General features: G+C 38.5%; 3 protein-coding genes across 4 annotated transcripts in view; 2 read left to right on the top strand and 1 right to left on the bottom strand.

The window, feature by feature from the left end:
- The window catches only part of LOC142358660 (ATP-dependent 6-phosphofructokinase, muscle type-like), a 702,476-nt gene that overhangs the window by 395,777 nt on the left and 288,600 nt on the right, over positions 1 to 18,099 (top strand). The gene's annotated exons all lie outside the window — the stretch shown is intronic.
- The window catches only part of LOC142334903 (core histone macro-H2A.1-like), an 85,348-nt gene that overhangs the window by 66,014 nt on the left and 1,235 nt on the right, over positions 1 to 18,099 (top strand). The window contains exons 2-6 of the mRNA XM_075383232.1: positions 6,269 to 6,484; positions 12,662 to 12,768; positions 13,794 to 14,069; positions 14,509 to 14,800; positions 14,950 to 15,040. Coding sequence (XP_075239347.1) covers positions 6,301 to 6,484; positions 12,662 to 12,768; positions 13,794 to 14,069; positions 14,509 to 14,800; positions 14,950 to 15,040 — 950 coding nt within the window. The 5' untranslated portion in view covers positions 6,269 to 6,300. The remainder of the gene's footprint in view (positions 1 to 6,268; positions 6,485 to 12,661; positions 12,769 to 13,793; positions 14,070 to 14,508; positions 14,801 to 14,949; positions 15,041 to 18,099) is intronic.
- Positions 794 to 5,511, bottom strand: LOC142358659 (uncharacterized). Its single transcript, XM_075410149.1, has 3 exons — positions 4,018 to 5,511; positions 3,464 to 3,639; positions 794 to 3,216 (listed from the first exon to the last, which is right to left on the bottom strand). Exons 1-3 carry the CDS (start codon positions 4,052 to 4,054, stop codon positions 895 to 897), a joined length of 2,535 nt encoding a protein of 844 aa, XP_075266264.1. The 5' UTR covers positions 4,055 to 5,511; the 3' UTR covers positions 794 to 894.

Here is an 18,099-nt window from a genome sequence, read left to right on the forward strand (position 1 = left end):
TTCAAATTGTTTTTCAAATTAATTCCTTTTCATTTCGTGGCATATTCTTTGGTTGCTTTTAAGTTAAATTCTGAATTATAGCTCAGTATTTGTCTCGATGTTTTTGTTTGCCAGGATTTTATTTACTACCTGTCACGTCATACTTTTTCTCAAAACAGCTTTTATGCTCTCATTTATGCAATTTTTAGACTGGTTTTTGCGTGACGTTGCGTCATTTTTCACTCTTGCTTGAGCGAATTTAAACTGATTTTTGCCAACTTCAATTGGAGGAGTTGAAGTCGATTAACGATATGTCATTCTAATTTAAGTTTGAGGGCAGATTTTACAGTACATAACCCTAAATCAGACATTCAAAAATAGTAGAAAAGCCGAATTTTTAGGTGTCGTTTGTTTAGTTTTATTGGTATTTCGAAGCTTAAGTACAAAGCTATTGCATCTATTTTCTCACTATCTGCTCAAATGTTTTCGTTATTCTGCAATTATCCATTTCGCACACTTTGACTCTTCATGATGCCCCGATTGGTCCATGAAATTTGGTAACTTATATGGCTTTATGCATCGCTGGGTTAAGACTGATATCAATTTTTAGTACGTTCTACACGTTTTGTAGACGACTGTCGGCTATTCTCATTTTCGATAACAATGCGAATCAAAACGGGTCATTCAACATTGTAAATAAAAATTATATTAGATGTTTCAACTTAATTTAGTTTAGTTCATCAGAGAGGTCGGTCACATCGTTTAATTAATGTTCTATAATACTCAGCGAAGATGCATTATTTATTACGAGATGTTATATGGAACTTGAATTTAGATAGGATAACTTAAAAATTGTTAGACGAATGTACAAAAAGAGTGACTAAATATTAAGCTGTTAAATTGAAAATAGGATTCTCAGTCCATTGGCACATCTTGTGGCTCGTCAATTTGTTTTACATTAGGATGCATAAGTTGAACGTGTTCATCCAGTTGGTAGGCATTAGTAGCTTGGAAAGTGCAGAACAAACAGGGAAAGTGTTTCTCACAGCTATGGAATTTGATCATGTGTCTTGAACAATTGTAGCGATATGTAAAACTGGCATCGCAATATTTGCACACATAGGGGCGATGCAAGTTGTGGTATTTTATGTGGCGACTCAAGGAGGAGGCAACTGTAAATCTTTTTGGGCACATGTTGCATTGGAATTTGCCGTCACCATCCTTGTATGTCGCGGGGTTGATTGTCGAGGGAAGGTTGATTCCAATGGTTGTTGGATGACTTCCAGGCGCAATAATTCCACAGTTGGTTTGAGTGGCAAATAAATTAACATTTGGCACCGCTGGCACAAATGGAAACTGATGACCATCAACTTGTCTCCTGTGAGCTTGATGGACGTTTATTGGTGACTCGTACATCTTTCTTTCCTCGGCAATTGTTGGCGAGTGTTTCGGGCGCTTCATCCTGTGGGAAGTCAAGTGGATGTTTAAGCTATCCATGTTATCAAATTGTAGTTGGCACTCACTGCATTGGAACTTCTTGCCCATGTCTTTCTGTTTGCTCATCTCAGCGATGCTCTTCAACCACTGGAATCCTGATACCCATGTATTGTTTGACTGGGCTTGACTTCTGTCGATTGAAGGTGAGGGGGATGCCGGTTCCTTTTCCGGCTGTGTTTTCATTGATAAATCTAGTGGTTCATCCTTGCTAAATTGATGCTCGTCATTTCCGCGTGTTTGCTGGTTTTGGATAACAGTTTGAGATGTTATTGACAAATCTAGTGGTTCTTGTGGCGTTTCTTTTTGCTCTTGCTTAATTCGATGCGAATGCGCCATAATATGATATTGCGTGGGTGTAGTGGTTCGAGGCACGTTTTGGAGGGCGATTAAGTAGTTGTTCCAGGTTGGCTGAGGTTGAAACACTGGCATATAGGGATGCCAAATGGTCCCTGATGGAGTTGCAGATGCTAACACCCGAGGTGGTCCATGAAGGTGAGCAAAGTTGACATTCCTTGGTTGCTGGTGTCGTACAGCAAGGAGACCAGTGTGCGCCATCTGCGGCCTCACTAATGATTGAGGCTCTTGCTTAACTTGTTGAGGCTGTGTTGGTGCATACTGTTCAACCGTTTGTCGTACGATATTTTCTGTAGTAAGCTCTTCGTACCCTTGGGGTGTCAAAATTTTAGGCGTTGGTGCTTCATTTACGGGCATCGAAATCTTCTTTTGTCGAACCTTCTTGACTGTTACGTTGCTCGTTGATAAAGATTTGACCGTTTGTTCAACTTCGTGTTTGATTATGTGCTCATTTGTGGTTAGTGGCCAATTTTCCGGTTTGGGAGAGGGACTTTTTCGCTTCGTTTCGGTGATCGTATTATTGATCACCTCTGAAGTGGCGTCGGAAATGAGACGGGATATTTCGTTTTCGCTATCGTCGTTCTCATTCTTCACATCCATGGGAGAATCTGTGTAGGTTTCAGGGTTGGCATCGTCGGGTTTGCGTGTTCTGTGTATCATGAAGTTGTGCATTCGAAGACCTTTACTGTTCTTAAACATCATGCCACATAGTGAACACGTGTGATCACTTTCGTCAGGTTCAGTGCTTGTGGCTGAGCTCATTGCAATGCCTGCTGCTTGGAATGCGGTGCTGTGAATTTTCATGTGGCGTGATAGATTGCCACTTGTTGTGAAAGCGGCTGAACATACCGAGCACCTGTAAGGTTTCAGTCCACTGTGCACTAGTCCGTGTCTGGCCAAGGAACATTTTGAGCTTAATTGTTTGCCGCAAATATTGCAGACGTAGTTCTTCCGATACGAGAGATCCGTATGTCCAGAGGCGGCCATCATTGCTGATTGCACTATCTCAATCTCACTCGCTTTGCTGTGACGTTTCAAATGCAAACTGAAGCCTTGCTTGGAGTAAGTGAAGAAACTGCACAAGGGACAGTAGAAAACACTTGATTGTGGATCTGTCTTTCTGGCCGAAGGCACTGGTGGTCGACTGCTCGGAGATGAGATTGTCACACTTCCATTCGACGCTGGCATAGGTTTTACAACTGCAAAGTTCTCCCCTTCATCGGGAGGTTCTATTTGAGTGTCAGTGGTCTCTGATTTAACCTGAGTGACGTTTTCCTGCTTGTGAGACGCTTCAGTGATGCCTTCCATGCATACAAGCGTATCATTTTGCTCTTGTGTTTTTAGCCACTGTTCGACCAGATCGCCAGTATCAGCATCAGCACCAAACTAAAATATTAGTAAGTTGACGATGCTTTTGATGTAACCAAACTGCATTAATCACAGATAGAAAGAGCAGTTGAATAAATTGGTGATGCTCGCTGAATATGAATGATGCTGCTGATGTAAAATGTAATGAAAAGCAGCATCACTCGAGAATACTCAGAAGTAATTGCTGTTTTTACTTTGGCAGCTAAAATGTCTTATTTATTTTTCTGTCTACTTGTCATTAAATTGTAATGGTGTATTGGCTTGCCTTATCAAAAACTGAGTCATGTTCTGACGAGTCTTCATTTTGAGGAGGTGATGCTACATCATCTTTTGAGGATGAGTTGGTCCTCAGGACGTTCAGTACTGCCTCCTCGTCATCAGGAGGTGAGGGGGAGGAGTCCATGATTGGGGCTCCGCTCATCCGAACCACCATACTGGCACCTGTAATTAATTGTAACATGTATCAATGCTACAATCTTTTTCAGTTGACGCATAAGATGTACGCACTTTTGATTCTGCAAATACAGAAAGAATGCAATTTTACCTACAGATATAAAACTTTTCATATCAATCTGTTATCTGGATTAAAGTTGCGTTATTTTAACTTATCGGCAGACGTTGCCTTCAAAATTTCACCATATGAATTTTTTTCTGTGTGATATTTTTTTTCAAATTCTAATTCTGTTGGAATTTGTGTAGAATCGGAAGCATGTTAGAGTTAAATTTTCTCGGAGCTTTGTTGTTATATTAGTTACCATACTAAATACACAATTATATATGCTTTGTCAGATGTTATTTTCGGATTTTTTTAAGACTTACCAATATCATCTGTGTCAATCTGCAGAGGCTGATCCATTTCTTCAAGTGTTTAAAGATGTCCGCTGTGGTTAGTCCGGGCTGTTTGGAGTAGGTGTTGAGTAAGGCAACAGAAATAATTGGTCTGAATTTTGGGTTTGGCAATTTGTAATGCAATTGCTTGACCTTTCGCTACCACTGCCGGTTTAAATTGTGGTCTGGGAGGTTTGGTTTGGGCTGTGTTTTATCCTCGTTTGGATTTGGCAATGTAATAGAGAGGTACACTTTGTTATGGGAAGTTTTATTCACAAAGGAAGAAAGAAATCGGGGAATCAATGCTGTATCTTAATGTGGTATAATCGTTTGGGCATTACAACGTTTCATGTAATGTAACCCCAGCCTGTTATCAGCGCTTTCTTCGCCAATAATATTTTGAGGATTGAAAGTTAGTGGCTTTTGTAATGAATGAATTAGTGGAAAGGCGGCAGTGCAATATATACTTCCATATGGGTGCTTATGTGAGAGAGTTTGTGAGAGTGTGTGTTGTATTTCGAAACGGTGGGGAATCCGGGTATTTTGGCTTTGGTCTGGCAGAGTTCTAATAGGAAAGCTGAGGCTTTATCGCCACCACCGCGCACCTCTGTTTAGAAGAGTAGTTGACATAGAAGCAAGGCTGGTTGCTAGTTTGGGCAATGGTGGTGGTGGTGTGCGTGAGTGTGTTGGTGGTAGTGGTGGTGGAAATGTAATGCTCAAATATCAATAAAGTTGTCTTGTTTTGTGAGGATACGTCAACTGTTTGATTCACCACTCCAAAACTTGTGCCAAACCACTTGTGCACCGGGAGAGAGAGAAAGAGGGAAGGGAAGTGAAAGGAAGAGAAGTGAGAGTGGGGAGAAGGAAGAAGGGGCAAAGATATATCTGCCCCGGCTTAGTTTGCCCAACTTCTGTTCTTCTACAAGTGGGGAAGTTAAGTGTGGCTGAATTGTGTTCTCTCAAACTATCACTCTGTTCACTGACTATCTCCAGTAATTGTCGAAACAGCCTCTTTGAAATTTCTTTTTGTGGTGAAACTGGATATAGTATACTTCTCGCTTTGTTCACAGGTTGAATTCCTAGCTACGTTGCTGCGTAGTGCTATAGTGTCATGCAATCCAAATGTTCAGAAACTAATTCTGAAAATTGCTTCGATATGTGGCACAGACCTGCTCGATGATTCAGCTGCTCGTATTGAGAAATCGATTATTTTCATAAATTAAATTCAAGAATTCGAAATCACGCTTATGTGGAATTGATTGACAATTATAACTAGGAACTCATAAACAGTAACGAGTTTCGTTTGCTTTCTCCATATTTTGCTGACTGGCTGACTAACTGGATGATGGGAGTATTTTGGTCATAATTCACCCTTAAGAATTTTGCCCCGATTCATTAAGCCCAAATTTTGTCCCCTAAATGATATTTCACGCCCCAATTGTTGCCCGGCTTTCAATCCTTGCTAATGAAGTAACTAAATGGTGCTACTTTTGTTTCATCTGTGTGTAGGTTTTAATATAAACAATTAGTAAATAGAACTTGAAGCCCTGAAGCGTTCCTATTAACCAAAAGTGTAACAGAATGGGTGACAGAATTCTTTAAAATTTACTCCTCTCATGAGTAGAAAGCACCTGTTTGTGAACAATAATTTTAATAATGAGACTCCAAAAACTGGAACAACGTAAGCCAAATGATATCTGGAATCAATACTTAGAATAATAGATTTAGGTTCTGTTTCTATTGGTACAATTTAATTACAGGGTGCTAACTATCCTGCTGGGCGGCCATTATTAATAAATGGCAAAATTTGCTTATCACTGGTCGCGCATCTTTCGCGGATTATCTCTTTCTCTCCCATTTCATCACTAGTAATTACAGGGTGACTTATATAAACACAGGGATTTAAATTTTAATTGCCTCCATAATCAGGTTTAAGAACATGCTGGTGGCGTGTTGTTTACTTGCAAAGCTTCGGCTACATTGTTTTCCTTTCAACCAAGATTCTCAATTTTACACTTTGGATGACAAAACACTGTTTGTGGCTATCCCCTCCCAGAAATGAGGCGAGTGGGTAATTTGCTCGACTCGATCCTCTGGAAGTTTATTGACTCCTAGCCTGTTACAAGTTTGAGCAGCGCAACTGTCATCTTACAGAAGTGACAATTTATGATTGAATAATGGCAATGGTGTAAGCTGGAAATGACCGTGCTGTATGTACTAGTTTGATTAGGTGAAGTATTTCAGAGTTGAGATACCGATTGAATTATTGCAAACATGTCTGGCAGAGCTCCTGGTGCAATAAAAAAGGTGAAAGCCAAACCCATCTCTCGCTCTCAAAGAGCAGGAGTTCTCTTTCCCGTCAGCAGATTTAGGCGCTTCCTTAAGCAGCTGCTCAAAAAATTCAGAATTGGAGTAGGAGCTAGTGTCTACTTGGCAGCTGTTATGGAATATCTCACAGGTTAAAACATCATATATGAATCTAAAATCCTTGCCATCATCAAATTTTCCAGATCACTTTGGACACCTGAAGATCTTGTTGCTCCAAATACAGCGACTGTCCTTTAGTTTTTCGCTTTTGTTTTTTAAAAAGGAAGAGAAATGGTTCAGGCCTAAGCAGGCATGGTTAAATGCTGAGCTCAGCTTTAAAAAGCTGGAATAGCGAGCCTGTTTTTGACTTTTTCGGCCCTACGAATTTATAGCCGCAGATCGTTAGCTGGGGCTATTAATCACCTTCTCTTGGTTTTTACAATTCAAAGAATTTGAATTGTACTAGGGCGCTGTCTTTACGATTCGAAGAGGAGTATTGGAGAACTGTCTTTTAATTGAAATCAATTTTATTGTGTTGAATGTTGAAGCAGAAAGTGAAACGAGTGAAAAAATCTGTAGTAGTTTGGTTGCTGAAAAAAATTGAAGAGTGAAGAGAAAGCAGTGTTTTTTTTGTTCATGCCACTGTTTTCAAGAAAACGAGAAATGAGTTGTGAAAAGATTTCTGTAAGCGACCTAAATTTTTTTGTTGACGTCATGTTTTTAAGAGCAGTTTTTTTGAAAATTTTTCTGGTTAGGAGGTTTGCCTAAGATATTGTATTAATTAATAGCCGCCGTCAGCCTCTCAACGGCTAGTATTTAGGCTCTCTCCTTTTTTTCTAATTAGCTTTAACTTTTGATCACGTTTTTCGTTTTACGTAAATCACAATGTTCACGTTTGACTCGTGACTTACTTCACTCACTGTTTCAACTGAATGGATTTTAAATTCTTTCACGCATTGAATTACGCAATGCAGTGGATAAAGTCAATGTCAAAAGAGTAAAATCAAAAGAAACTGGATAATCCAATAAAGCTCGGTCATTAAGTCAATGAGTGCATTATTTTTTATCAAATTTCAGAGCGATTGCTAGCGGACATCAGTATTAAGCTCAATAGCCTATTAGCTTAATAGCTGAATTAAGTGTAATTTTAGAATTTAACTGAAACCGCACACCGAATTAGAACAATTTTTGAAATTTAGAAAAAAATTCTGGCAATTTGATCTTATTCGTTGAGTATCCCGATGTGCGTTAAGCGCTTCAACGGTGGCTTTTTCCGGCAATCTGTCGGCCTTTTGTTTTGGTTGTTTCATAGTAGTTTGGCGGTTTATGGCCGTTTGGAGGTTTTTATCTATATTGCTAAATTTTGGCGTTTTAGCGATTATTCGCTTTCTTCTCTGCTTCAAGCCGGGATTGAATAGTTGTGTATTCCTTAAGGCGTTCTTAGATACCAAGTGATTACAGTTTCGTTGGTTTTAAACATTTTTCTGTTGAGAAAAATGGCAATAAAATGAGAATATCCTAAGCTCTTTGCAGTTTTTCGTTTTTCTTTACTCTTAGAGAAGTGTCTGAGCCTATTGTTGTCTGAGGATTTCAGTGCTGTTTTTGCGCCTATAAACTTTTTTGGCTCTGCTTGCTCTCGTAATATTAAAAGATTCATAAATTTTTGCTGATTTTTTAAGGTCGTTTTTAGATGCTTTCTGTTTTTACTCATATTTTTATAGCATTTATGGAGATCCATGCTTCAAATTAGTTGTTCCAGTTGTTTTGGTGTTCCTTTGATTTAATTTTTTTCAATTAATTTTAGTATAGATAATTGAGTAATTTTTGCAAATTTATATAGCTATAAAGCAATTTTTGTCGATTTTCTGCAAAGCTATTCTGGAGGTGTTGTTGGAACTGAAAGCTAAATTTTGTTTTTTTTATCTTGCTTTTATGTATACATCTGCCTGGTAATAATAGTTTTTAAAATAATGGTTGGGAAGTAACATATTGTCAAATTCTGCATAAATTGTAGCAATGGTTTTTTGATTTTGTCCTTCATTTCTGTTCCCATACCTTCGTTTTCTCTGCATAGAAGATTTTGTTGGTTTTTCTGTCAGTTTGTAGTGGTTTAATGGAAAAACTAAACTGATCGCATGGTGTTTTGCCACGAGTTGTTTCGGAATCAAGAGTTTTAAAGAAATTTTTATCAGATGCTTCACCTTTTCTGGTCAGATACTTTTTCATTGTTCATTTTCTTGTAATTGTTTCGAAGTGATTAGTGTTATTGTTTACGATGTGCATTATTTCATTAAAGGTGGCCAATTTTCTCCTTCGAGTCGTTTCCGGAGTTTATCTGGCTATGTCTTTTAGAGATCTGTTAGCACATTTTCATGAAATTTGACGTCAAATTGAAGTGATGATTTTAGTCACGCCTACACAAGACGTCGAGCGAAAAAGTGAGTGATTTTTTGTTCACATGCGACATTTTGACATTGATCTTTACAGTTTTTAAATTGTCTAAAAGGTTTGACCAATTTATTCACAGTCCATTCTGTTCTAGTTTTTTTGGTTTAGCCAATAAAAATTCTTTAACTTGTGTCAGGACTTGTCCTAATGTGTTTTCGTTGTCAAAATTTTTGTTACGACCACGTGACGTCACAATCACGTCAAATCATCTTTTTCGTCATTCGTTCAAGCAATTTTAATTGATTTTCGTACGTGACATCTCTCAAATACGATTTCATGACTCTGAAATTGGCTATTCTTTACTGACTCAAACAGATAGATAAGGTCAAGTGAGTGCGTGTGACTCCAATTGATAGTTTTTTGAGAGCAGCTAATAGAAGCAGAAGTAAGTTAACCAGTTTCCTAATTAAAATATAACATCTCAGCTTTTAATAAAAGACGCTTTTGTGGGGCAGTTTTTTTAATATCCTTTTGACACTGCGGATCTACGAAGTTATTGGGGCTACTTTCTGGCTATCTGCCAGCTATATTTTGTTTGGGTATTATGTCACACCGGCTTTGTCCTGCTATATTGGGTCATTGCTATCTTTTGTGGAAAGATACGAAAGGAGTATTTTTTAAGATATATTTTAAATAAAGTTGATTGATTCCCTGAAAAGATTTTTTTCATCAAATTTCTGTTTCGTGAAGAAAAATTGACTCAAATTCTTCAAAGTTTTGTTTTTTTCCTTGCCATTACTACTAAACATATCTCGTATCTCTTTCAATTACCTAAGCTTTTAAGTGGAAATGGTTACAAAAAGTAAAAAAAAAAGGAATTCGAGCCTATATTTTCCTCCTCGAAAGAGAAATTCTAATGATAAAAAGTCTTTTCTGGGAAGAATTCAATTTTGTAAAAAGAAGTTAAATACTCTTTCCGCAAAAGTTATCGATGCAACTGCATAGCTCAGATTAGATTTATTGGCCGGTTAACGTCAGGGTAGAGAATACATTTCTCAAATGAGGTTTTATAAATAAATATTTTTCGTTCTGAACCAAACCTCTCTACAGTTGCTCATAGTTTTTGAATTTTCTTCGTCAATAAGAAGTCCAATTAGAGTGGTGATTTTCATCACACTGGAGTAATAAAGGAAGCAAAAAAGTATCTTTAAAGTGGAGGGCGATATTGATGCCTGAACAAATTTTCCGCTTTTGAAAGCAAATTTTTCGTGTGTGTCAATTTGACATCTATTTTGCCTTTCTTTCGCCTATTTTTCTCGACTAATAGTTTCAACCGGTAGTACATATTAGATTAATGTTTCTATTATTGCATGGTTTTAATTCATCAAAGGGCAGGTAATGGTTTGTATTACTTAGGGACTTGTTTTTTTTGACAGTTTTCAGTATTTTTTTAGTATTTTCGCGTTTTTGTAGGTTTTTTTGTTTCTTAGTCGCATAACTGATTGGCATCATGGTGACTTAAATTGATATCTGAAGTTTTTAAACTAAATTGTCGCAATCTGATTCCAAAAATATCAATGATCTTTTACTTGCTGATTTTTGCATTCTCTTGTTTTTGTATGCTAGCGAGGCAGAAATGAACCTAAAGGATGATGTGATTTCATTGTTGGTTTGTTTCATGACTAGCAACAGTTGTTTTCAATAACTTATCGAATTTGAGTTAACGTGTATTTGTACCTTCTGCTGCCTTATCACTCAATCTCATTAATGACAGGTCTCTTCGATTTCTAATGAGGCTTAAATTAATAGAATTATTGTTTGTGTTCATAGCTAATGTTTTTAATAGCCACACAGCGATAGCTGGGGCTATTATTGACCTTCTCGTGGTTTTTTATTTCGTTGTCAAGATTTTTGTTACGACCATATGACGTTACAACCACTTCAAATCTGCTTTTTGTTCATTCGTTCATGCAATTTCAACTGAATTGCGTGCCTGACGTCATTTTTCGCTCTTAGTGCAGCGAGTTTTTTTGTTCATTTGCGTGATTAAATTTTTGGTCACTTTTGACTTACCTCACTCTCAAAAATGACTTCACTTTGAAATTGACTTCTATTTGCTTTAATTCAAAGAGATAAGGTCAAATAGGCGTGTGTCACTCGAAATGAAGGTTATTTGAGAGCAGCTAATAGAGGCAGCAAAAAGTTATACATATTTTTAATCAAAATATAACATATCAGCCTTCAATGAAAAGACGATTTTTATTGGTCTGTCTTTTTTACTGTTTTTTAGACTACGATGTACGAAGATCTACGAAGCAATTGCGGCTATTTTCTGGCAATCTGCCGGCTATGTTCTATGATTTTAACACCAATTGTGTTTTTTAAATGAGTGAGTTTTTGCCGCTTTTGGTCTCGTTAACGACAAGTGATATCGGTTCAACATTTTAGAGTCATGTAAGATTTTTATGCAGTCGTTTTTCAGTGATGGACGTATTTTTAAGGCAAATTAGAAATGTTATAACGTAATAAGGCGCATGAAGAAAACAATAATTTAAAATCAAACCTCAAATAATTTGAAAACAAGCAATAACCATAAAAATTGATTTTGATCTGCTATTTCGAAATGGTTTTGCTTTGTTGAGATTCATTGACTGTCCTTCTCTATCTAAGCAAAATTGTGCAAAAGATCACTTGAAGATTGTTTCTCTTGAAACGATTGTTGCTACTATCTGTTTCAGGTTAAAAGTTTTTTCTGTTTTTTGTACTTAGGCTGTTTTTCAAATGGTTTTCAAATGCGTGCTCTTATGATTGGATTGACTTGTATTGACAATGTGTTTTTGAAAAAAGTCAATTTGGCTTCCTAATAAAAGGTTGTTTTAAAACTTTTTCGGGTCAACAGGCTTTGCTTCGACTGACCCCAAGCAGGGAAATAAGCAGCTTAGCTCTAGAGAATATCTTAACGTTTTCGTTCGCAGGCACCTTAAATATTTGAAAGATTTTATCAAAAAAATATTTCGTTTGCCAACTTCGTTCCTTTCGTATTGTCTTGTTTAATTCATTATCTGTTTGGTTTTTATGTTCAATGCTCGATTGGAGTTTAAAATCCTGTTTTATTTTTCATAAATAAACGAGACGAAATTTTTCAGAGAAAGATTGCAGAACCTTGATAAATGTTCTTCATTAAAAATCTGTTCATTAAAAAAATGGTTTTGAAAGTTAATCAGTTCTTCTTTATTGTTTAACGTGGATAGATGCGATTCAATTGTTGAACTCTGTTCTGTGTTTCTTTTGTTTTTTGTTTCCTCTAGAGGTTAGTTTTGATATATAAAGATTTGCATTCATGGTTTTGGTATCCTCTCCTTGATTCTTCTTCAAAACTGTCCTAAAACAGTCAAGGTTGCCGAAAACAATTTTGGCAGATGATTGGGTCAACTATTGTAGAAAGCTTGACGGAAATAGAAAGAGTATTCGCGAAGCATTCCAACTCTTCTTTTTAAGCTTATTACAAATATTCACTCACGTTTCTACGCTGAACAGCTTGTTGCTTCCGCTTGAGAAAAGAGGGGCCTGCCTAATTTGAAGCAAAAGAGAAAAAAAACCACGAGAAGTTTTAAAGTTTAGCTTCGTTATTTTGGCAATGTTCATCAAAACAGTTTGCCTGTAATGATTGGAACAAGAATAGCAGGCTGATTTTTTTATAAACATGTCAAGCCTGGATATATTTCGTCATTTTGTTTCAATGTCCTCAACAAATCAATGGCGCAGAATACGTCGAGCTGGTGGAAGTTTTGCTTTTGTATAAACTACTGTTTTCATTTCGATTTCATTTTTAATCTAGGGCATGAATGGTTCAATTTTTGTGAGAAAATGATAATTCTTCGTTTTCTATTTCTTGCAGCTTTTAGTCAGTAATTTTCTCACTGACTTCTCAATTTTCTAGCTGAGGTACTGGAATTAGCTGGCAATGCCTCCAGGGACAACAAGAGGAAGAGGGTGATTCCCAGGCACATTCTGCTGGCAATCGCCAATGACGAAGAGCTGCACGAGGTTAGTATTCGTTGGAACACATTTACAGCCTTTTACAACTCAGTCTTGTTGCTGCTACTTATTTGCTTTTAAGTTCGTTAAAGGTTAATATGCGCTTTTCTTCTAGAACATTCGTTGACTTCTCAAGTGACTTTTTCACGCTTTCGTTCTTCGCTTATGAGTGATCTCTATTGCTCTCACTCCGAAATAAAGCTTGTTGCTAAAATAAAATTGATTGCAGGATGGAAACAAGAAGGGCCTGATAGCCGAGTGAGCAGTGATTCTGGTGAGGGATGGGGGAGGTCCATGGTACGAATCCCGGCCTGGTCAACTATTTTTTGCTCCCATACAGAAAAATTTATCTAGGCTACAGCCCCTGAATTAAATTGCATCGCATGTCCTTCGAGAGCATTTCTTCCGACAGTAGTCGGTTTGTTTTTTTATCCGATTTTTCGCTTGACCGATTTTTCGTCTGACCCATTTGACTTTTCGTTCTGAAAACGGGATAAACAGGTATCACCCACCATTAAGTTCTCTTATAGCCTTTCAGCTCACTAGTCTCCAAGTATGGGATTCGCAGAAACTGTTTTGGAGACTTGGGTGAAGGGCGGTTCTTAGAGGTTGAAACCCCACCTCTCCTCTCACGACAAAGCCCACGCTACCACCCCTCTCATCACTTCACCCCCCCCCCCCCAATCCCCAACCCTGCACGTCGTTTAAGGGTTCCGTGCAACCAAAGAGCCCCTCCCGCAGTCCCCCCCCCCCCCCCCCCCCCACTGTTACCCCCCGTCATTATTTGTTTTCTGGATTTCTTTATCAGTGTATCAATTTGGATAATTGGATTTGAGACAACCCCCGTAATTCACGCCCTAGCGCTAGCATTCCTAAGACCCAACTATCTACTAGGAGCCTGCCGGTGGTTCGAGAGCAATTCGCCTGACGTTAGTCGGTTATGTTTAATGTTTGCAAATATTTGCAGTAGTTTTTCTTGGAAATATTTTTGCAGTAGCTTTTGTAAATGTATCAGCTTGTACCCTCTGCTCTAGCTTCTGAAGCACGTGACCATTCCCCAGGCTGGTGTCTTGCCTCGAATTCACCCAGAGTTGCTACAGAAGAAGAAGGGATCATCCACTTCCAAGAGCTCTGATAACTCGGGGGCCAAATCAAATAGCAGTAGTGCTTCAAATAAGGGGACAGCTAAAAGTGCTGCTACAAGCAAACAGCAGAAGGCGGCGGATAAGGTGTACGATATCGCAAATGTAGACAAAGCAGCGCCCAAATCACCAGCACCCAAAGGACAAACTTCAACATCGCAAGCCAAAGTAAATAAAGCTACAAAGTCAGGGAACTTAAGTTCTTCGAAAAGAAATATGCAGCTGTTATATACGAAGATTTTATTTCAAAATTACATAAAATAGATTGGCATTGTAACACCCTCTTTTCCGTTTTTGGCGTGCGTAGTTGGCATCTTTTGTTATATTTGAAAAAAGTTTTGTAGTCAATCATATTATATTTTATAGTTGATAGCGTTTATTGAAGAGGTTTAAATTAGTTTGGCGCGAATTATCGGAGTTTCCTCGTAGTTTTTACATCCAGTTCATCGTGCCTTGAGGCGGTTTGTTACAACTATAATCAGTTACTCAAGGTACAAAGTATGAAGTTAATATCCGGCGATCTCAGAAACGGGGCTCTGACACCAAGTAATAGATGTTTTTGGAATGAAGGAGTTTTCCACTCGTATTTAGTGGCTGTTGTCTTTAGGGTGATAAACTGTCAGTTGTTTTCACGAAGAAGTGTTTCAATGGTCAGGACGTAGATATATGTCTGGGCAACATTGCCCGTGTCAACTCAGACGCCATCATCAACCCGACCAACTCTAAATTGAAGCTAGTAGGTGATATTGGCAGTACATTGCAGAAGGCCACTGGTAAGTCCCTGGAGGACGACCTGAATGACCTGTACGACCAGACCGGGGAGTTGCAAATGATGAGTGCCATTATTACGCCTTCGCATGGACTCCCCTGCAAAAACATCATCCACTGCAATCCGCCAGGTTAACTTTAGCTACTAAATGTCTTCGATACCTCAGATACTAAAAGTCTTAGATTCTAAATCCTTTATGATCTAGATTGCATTGTAGAAAGGTGGTGGTATTGGTGATGCGTTTACACTGTATCGTTTACACTGTATCGCCAATTTTAGTTACTTTGGATTTGGATGCTAGAGAAATTCTTTATCCGACTAAGGAATCGATTCTGATTTCGAAGTTGGACAGTAATACGTATGAGGATAGGTCATACTTTTGATGGCTAATTTTGGTCTCTAAAATGGGGTGGGAGACAGTATAAGGATTGGGTTGCATAGAATGTCCCCGTCATCATGATTTTGCATGAGCTATAATTTGCTGTAAATCCTACCAAACTTGCGAGCGTGTAGGTGTGTGACACAATGTGTAAACATAACCGTCTAACGTCGGCCGGCGAACTGCTCTCGAACGACAGGCCAGCGGTTGGCTTCGGTATGGGCCTGCTGGGGCTTAGGGCTAAAGAAGCAACTGTTACAACATACGCCTCAGAAAAAGCAATAGGTGGGGTCCTCTCACAAGGTAGACATCCAGTGATTTACGTCTCCTGGAAATTGTAACAAGCCGAGAGCTACTCCAATATTGAGCGAGAAGCACTGGCTCCTTGTGTTCAAAAGATTGAAACAATTCCTGCTTGGAAGGAGGCTCACTCGACAGACTAACCACAAACCTCTCAATTATCTCTTTGCACCAGACGAAGAAATTCAAAGATAGCATTAGCAGGAATCACGATCTCGACAATAGCACTGGTGGGATTCGACTTCGAATTGAAGTACACACCCGGAAAGCAGATCAACCATGCTGATGCTTTGAGCAGACTATACTTTGATGACAACGATGACATTGACTGAGTCTGCTTTGCCTTGAACAATTTCTATTTTATGCGATCCCATCTGGTAACGCAGGCAGACATCAAAACTCAGCTGGAATTGGATAGATTATTCCAAGATGACATCAAAAGAATAAAGAATGGCAACTGAGAGCAATGCTCTGAAGCAGAGAAAGGATTCGAACAGAAAAATGCTCTGGCCGTCCACAATGACATCATCTTTCGTAGTGTTGTACCTTCTTTCCGCCCAAACAGACCTGTGCTGATGGCTAACGCTTGTGAGACGCAGCCCGAAAAATTGCATCAGAAACAGCAGTCCGAATGATGGCCTGGCATCAGTCAAAATTTTTTTTCGATGTCTGTAAAAATGCCAAGATTACGGGCCTAGCCTGGGAAAACAGTATGTACTTGGCCAGACGAAGATGGTTGTGAAAGACTCCGTATGTAAAGGGGCCTTATTAGGGACTAAGGTGATATTTTAGTGATCGTTGACGCGGGACAAGGTTGCCTAGAAGCCTTCCCTGCGGGAAATAGAACTTCTCAAACATTGAAGGTGTACTTAAATCAAATCTTAGCAAGATTTGGGATAACAAAAACGTTAGTATCAGACAATAGTGCCGTGTGTCAATGACTTTGATCTGTGTGAACCAGTCGCCCTCAATGCGACGAGCTTTTCACCAACAGTTCGTCTTCTTTATTATCCCCGAGGGATTGAACTCGTCATTTATTCAGCTGGAGTAAAACAAGACAGTGCTTGTAAGTGACAACCAAATTGCACGGCTGGAACCTGATGACATCAAGACTAAATATGCTGATCAGCAATCTATTGACTCAAGCTGAGAAGAGTAAAGACAACAAAGACGTGGCATCATCTGATTCCACTAAAGAAACTTCAATAACTGAAGGAGAGCATCCTTCAGGAGCCACGAGAACTTCGACGAAAGAAACAGCCTGAAAGATTTGAGAAGCTATCCCTACGATCTTGCTTAAGAATGGAGGGAAGATGTGATATATCGCGAAGTGGAGAACTTAAGAGTTCAAGTTGAAAATTCGATATATAGAGAAAACATTTTTACCGGATGTTGGCGAAGTAATGTTATTAAATAATGGCTTATAATTTGAACCGAATTGTTGCTTCAAACATGTTCAAGCTACATTTTTATCACTGTGCATAAACTGTCAATTTGGGCAGTAAATTTGAACTTCCCGCCATCAATGATGATCATAAGCAAACTTGCGAATCCTCCCTGTAGATGTCAGTGACATTTCTTAGGTTAGCAGAACAATGTTAATTGCAAAAACTGCTCTAGTACTTGCCACATACGGCAAGGAGGAAAACTTGTTTATTAATAGCCGCGAAGCGATAGCGGATATTATTGGGGACATCGTGTTTTTTACAATTCAAAGAATTTGAATTGTATTGGGGCGCTGTCTTTTTTTTTTAAGGTCTGTTCACACATTTTCATGATTTTTGAAGTCAAATTGGAGTAGTGATTTTGGTCACGCCGAAACAGGAAATGGAGCGAAAAAGCGAGTGGTTTTGCGGCGTGAAATTTTTTCGCTCTAATTTTAAAGTAGAGTGAGAATACGGTGTTTGAACAAAAATTCGCTTTATCGGTAGTGGTTTTTTTGTTCACATGCGGCAATTTCACTTTGATTTCTACTGTTTTTTCGGATTTTTTTAAATGGTTTTTTCCAAACCATTCATAGTCCGTTCTAGGTCTAGTTTTCTGTTTAGTCAATGAAAATTCTTTGAATTGTACGTCAGGACTTGTCCTGCTATGTTTTTTAATTCGTCGTCTCCATCGATGATTCTTACGACCTGACTTCTTGGAATTTGACTTTTTCACTAACTTCTACTTTGCAGTTAAAATTTGTGTGCGTGACGTCATTTCTGCTTTTAGGCCAATTGCGTGACTTACGTCACTCAAAAAAATGACTTCTGAACTCACTTATGGAACTTTAAATTTTATGAACATTTTAGTTAAAGATCAATAGTGTGCATCTAAGTAGTGCCAAACTTATACTCCCTAATTCTTGAGTTTTTGATTTCGAAAGCTCTCTGAGCACTTTTTCCTTATAGGCCGTATATGTGTCATAAAATTGACAGTCCTAATCTATCCCTAGTGGTCAATTAAAGGACTGGTGGTCGATCTATCTCTTATTTCTTTGGTTGTTTCAGTTCATGGAAGGCCACAAGCGTCTATCGCGGCTATTTTCCGGCAATCTGCCGGCTATGTTAGTTAATGTGTAAATTAATCCATATCAGGTAATCTATATCTGGACGGATCCGTATTTTTCATACTGATACGGACTATAATTACCTGTGAATTTTGGTACTTTTAGGCCATTTTGAAATCAATTAGTAAAATATTAAATTTCTTGTTACGCGTGCTCGAGACCGCCACAGTAAATCCCCCAAAAACTTGCGAGCGTGTAG

The sequence above is a fragment of the Convolutriloba macropyga genome, chromosome 2 (genome assembly GCF_964194025.1).
Source record: "Convolutriloba macropyga chromosome 2, txConMacr16.3, whole genome shotgun sequence".
In the NCBI taxonomy this organism is placed as follows: Eukaryota; Metazoa; Xenacoelomorpha; order Acoela; family Convolutidae; genus Convolutriloba; species Convolutriloba macropyga.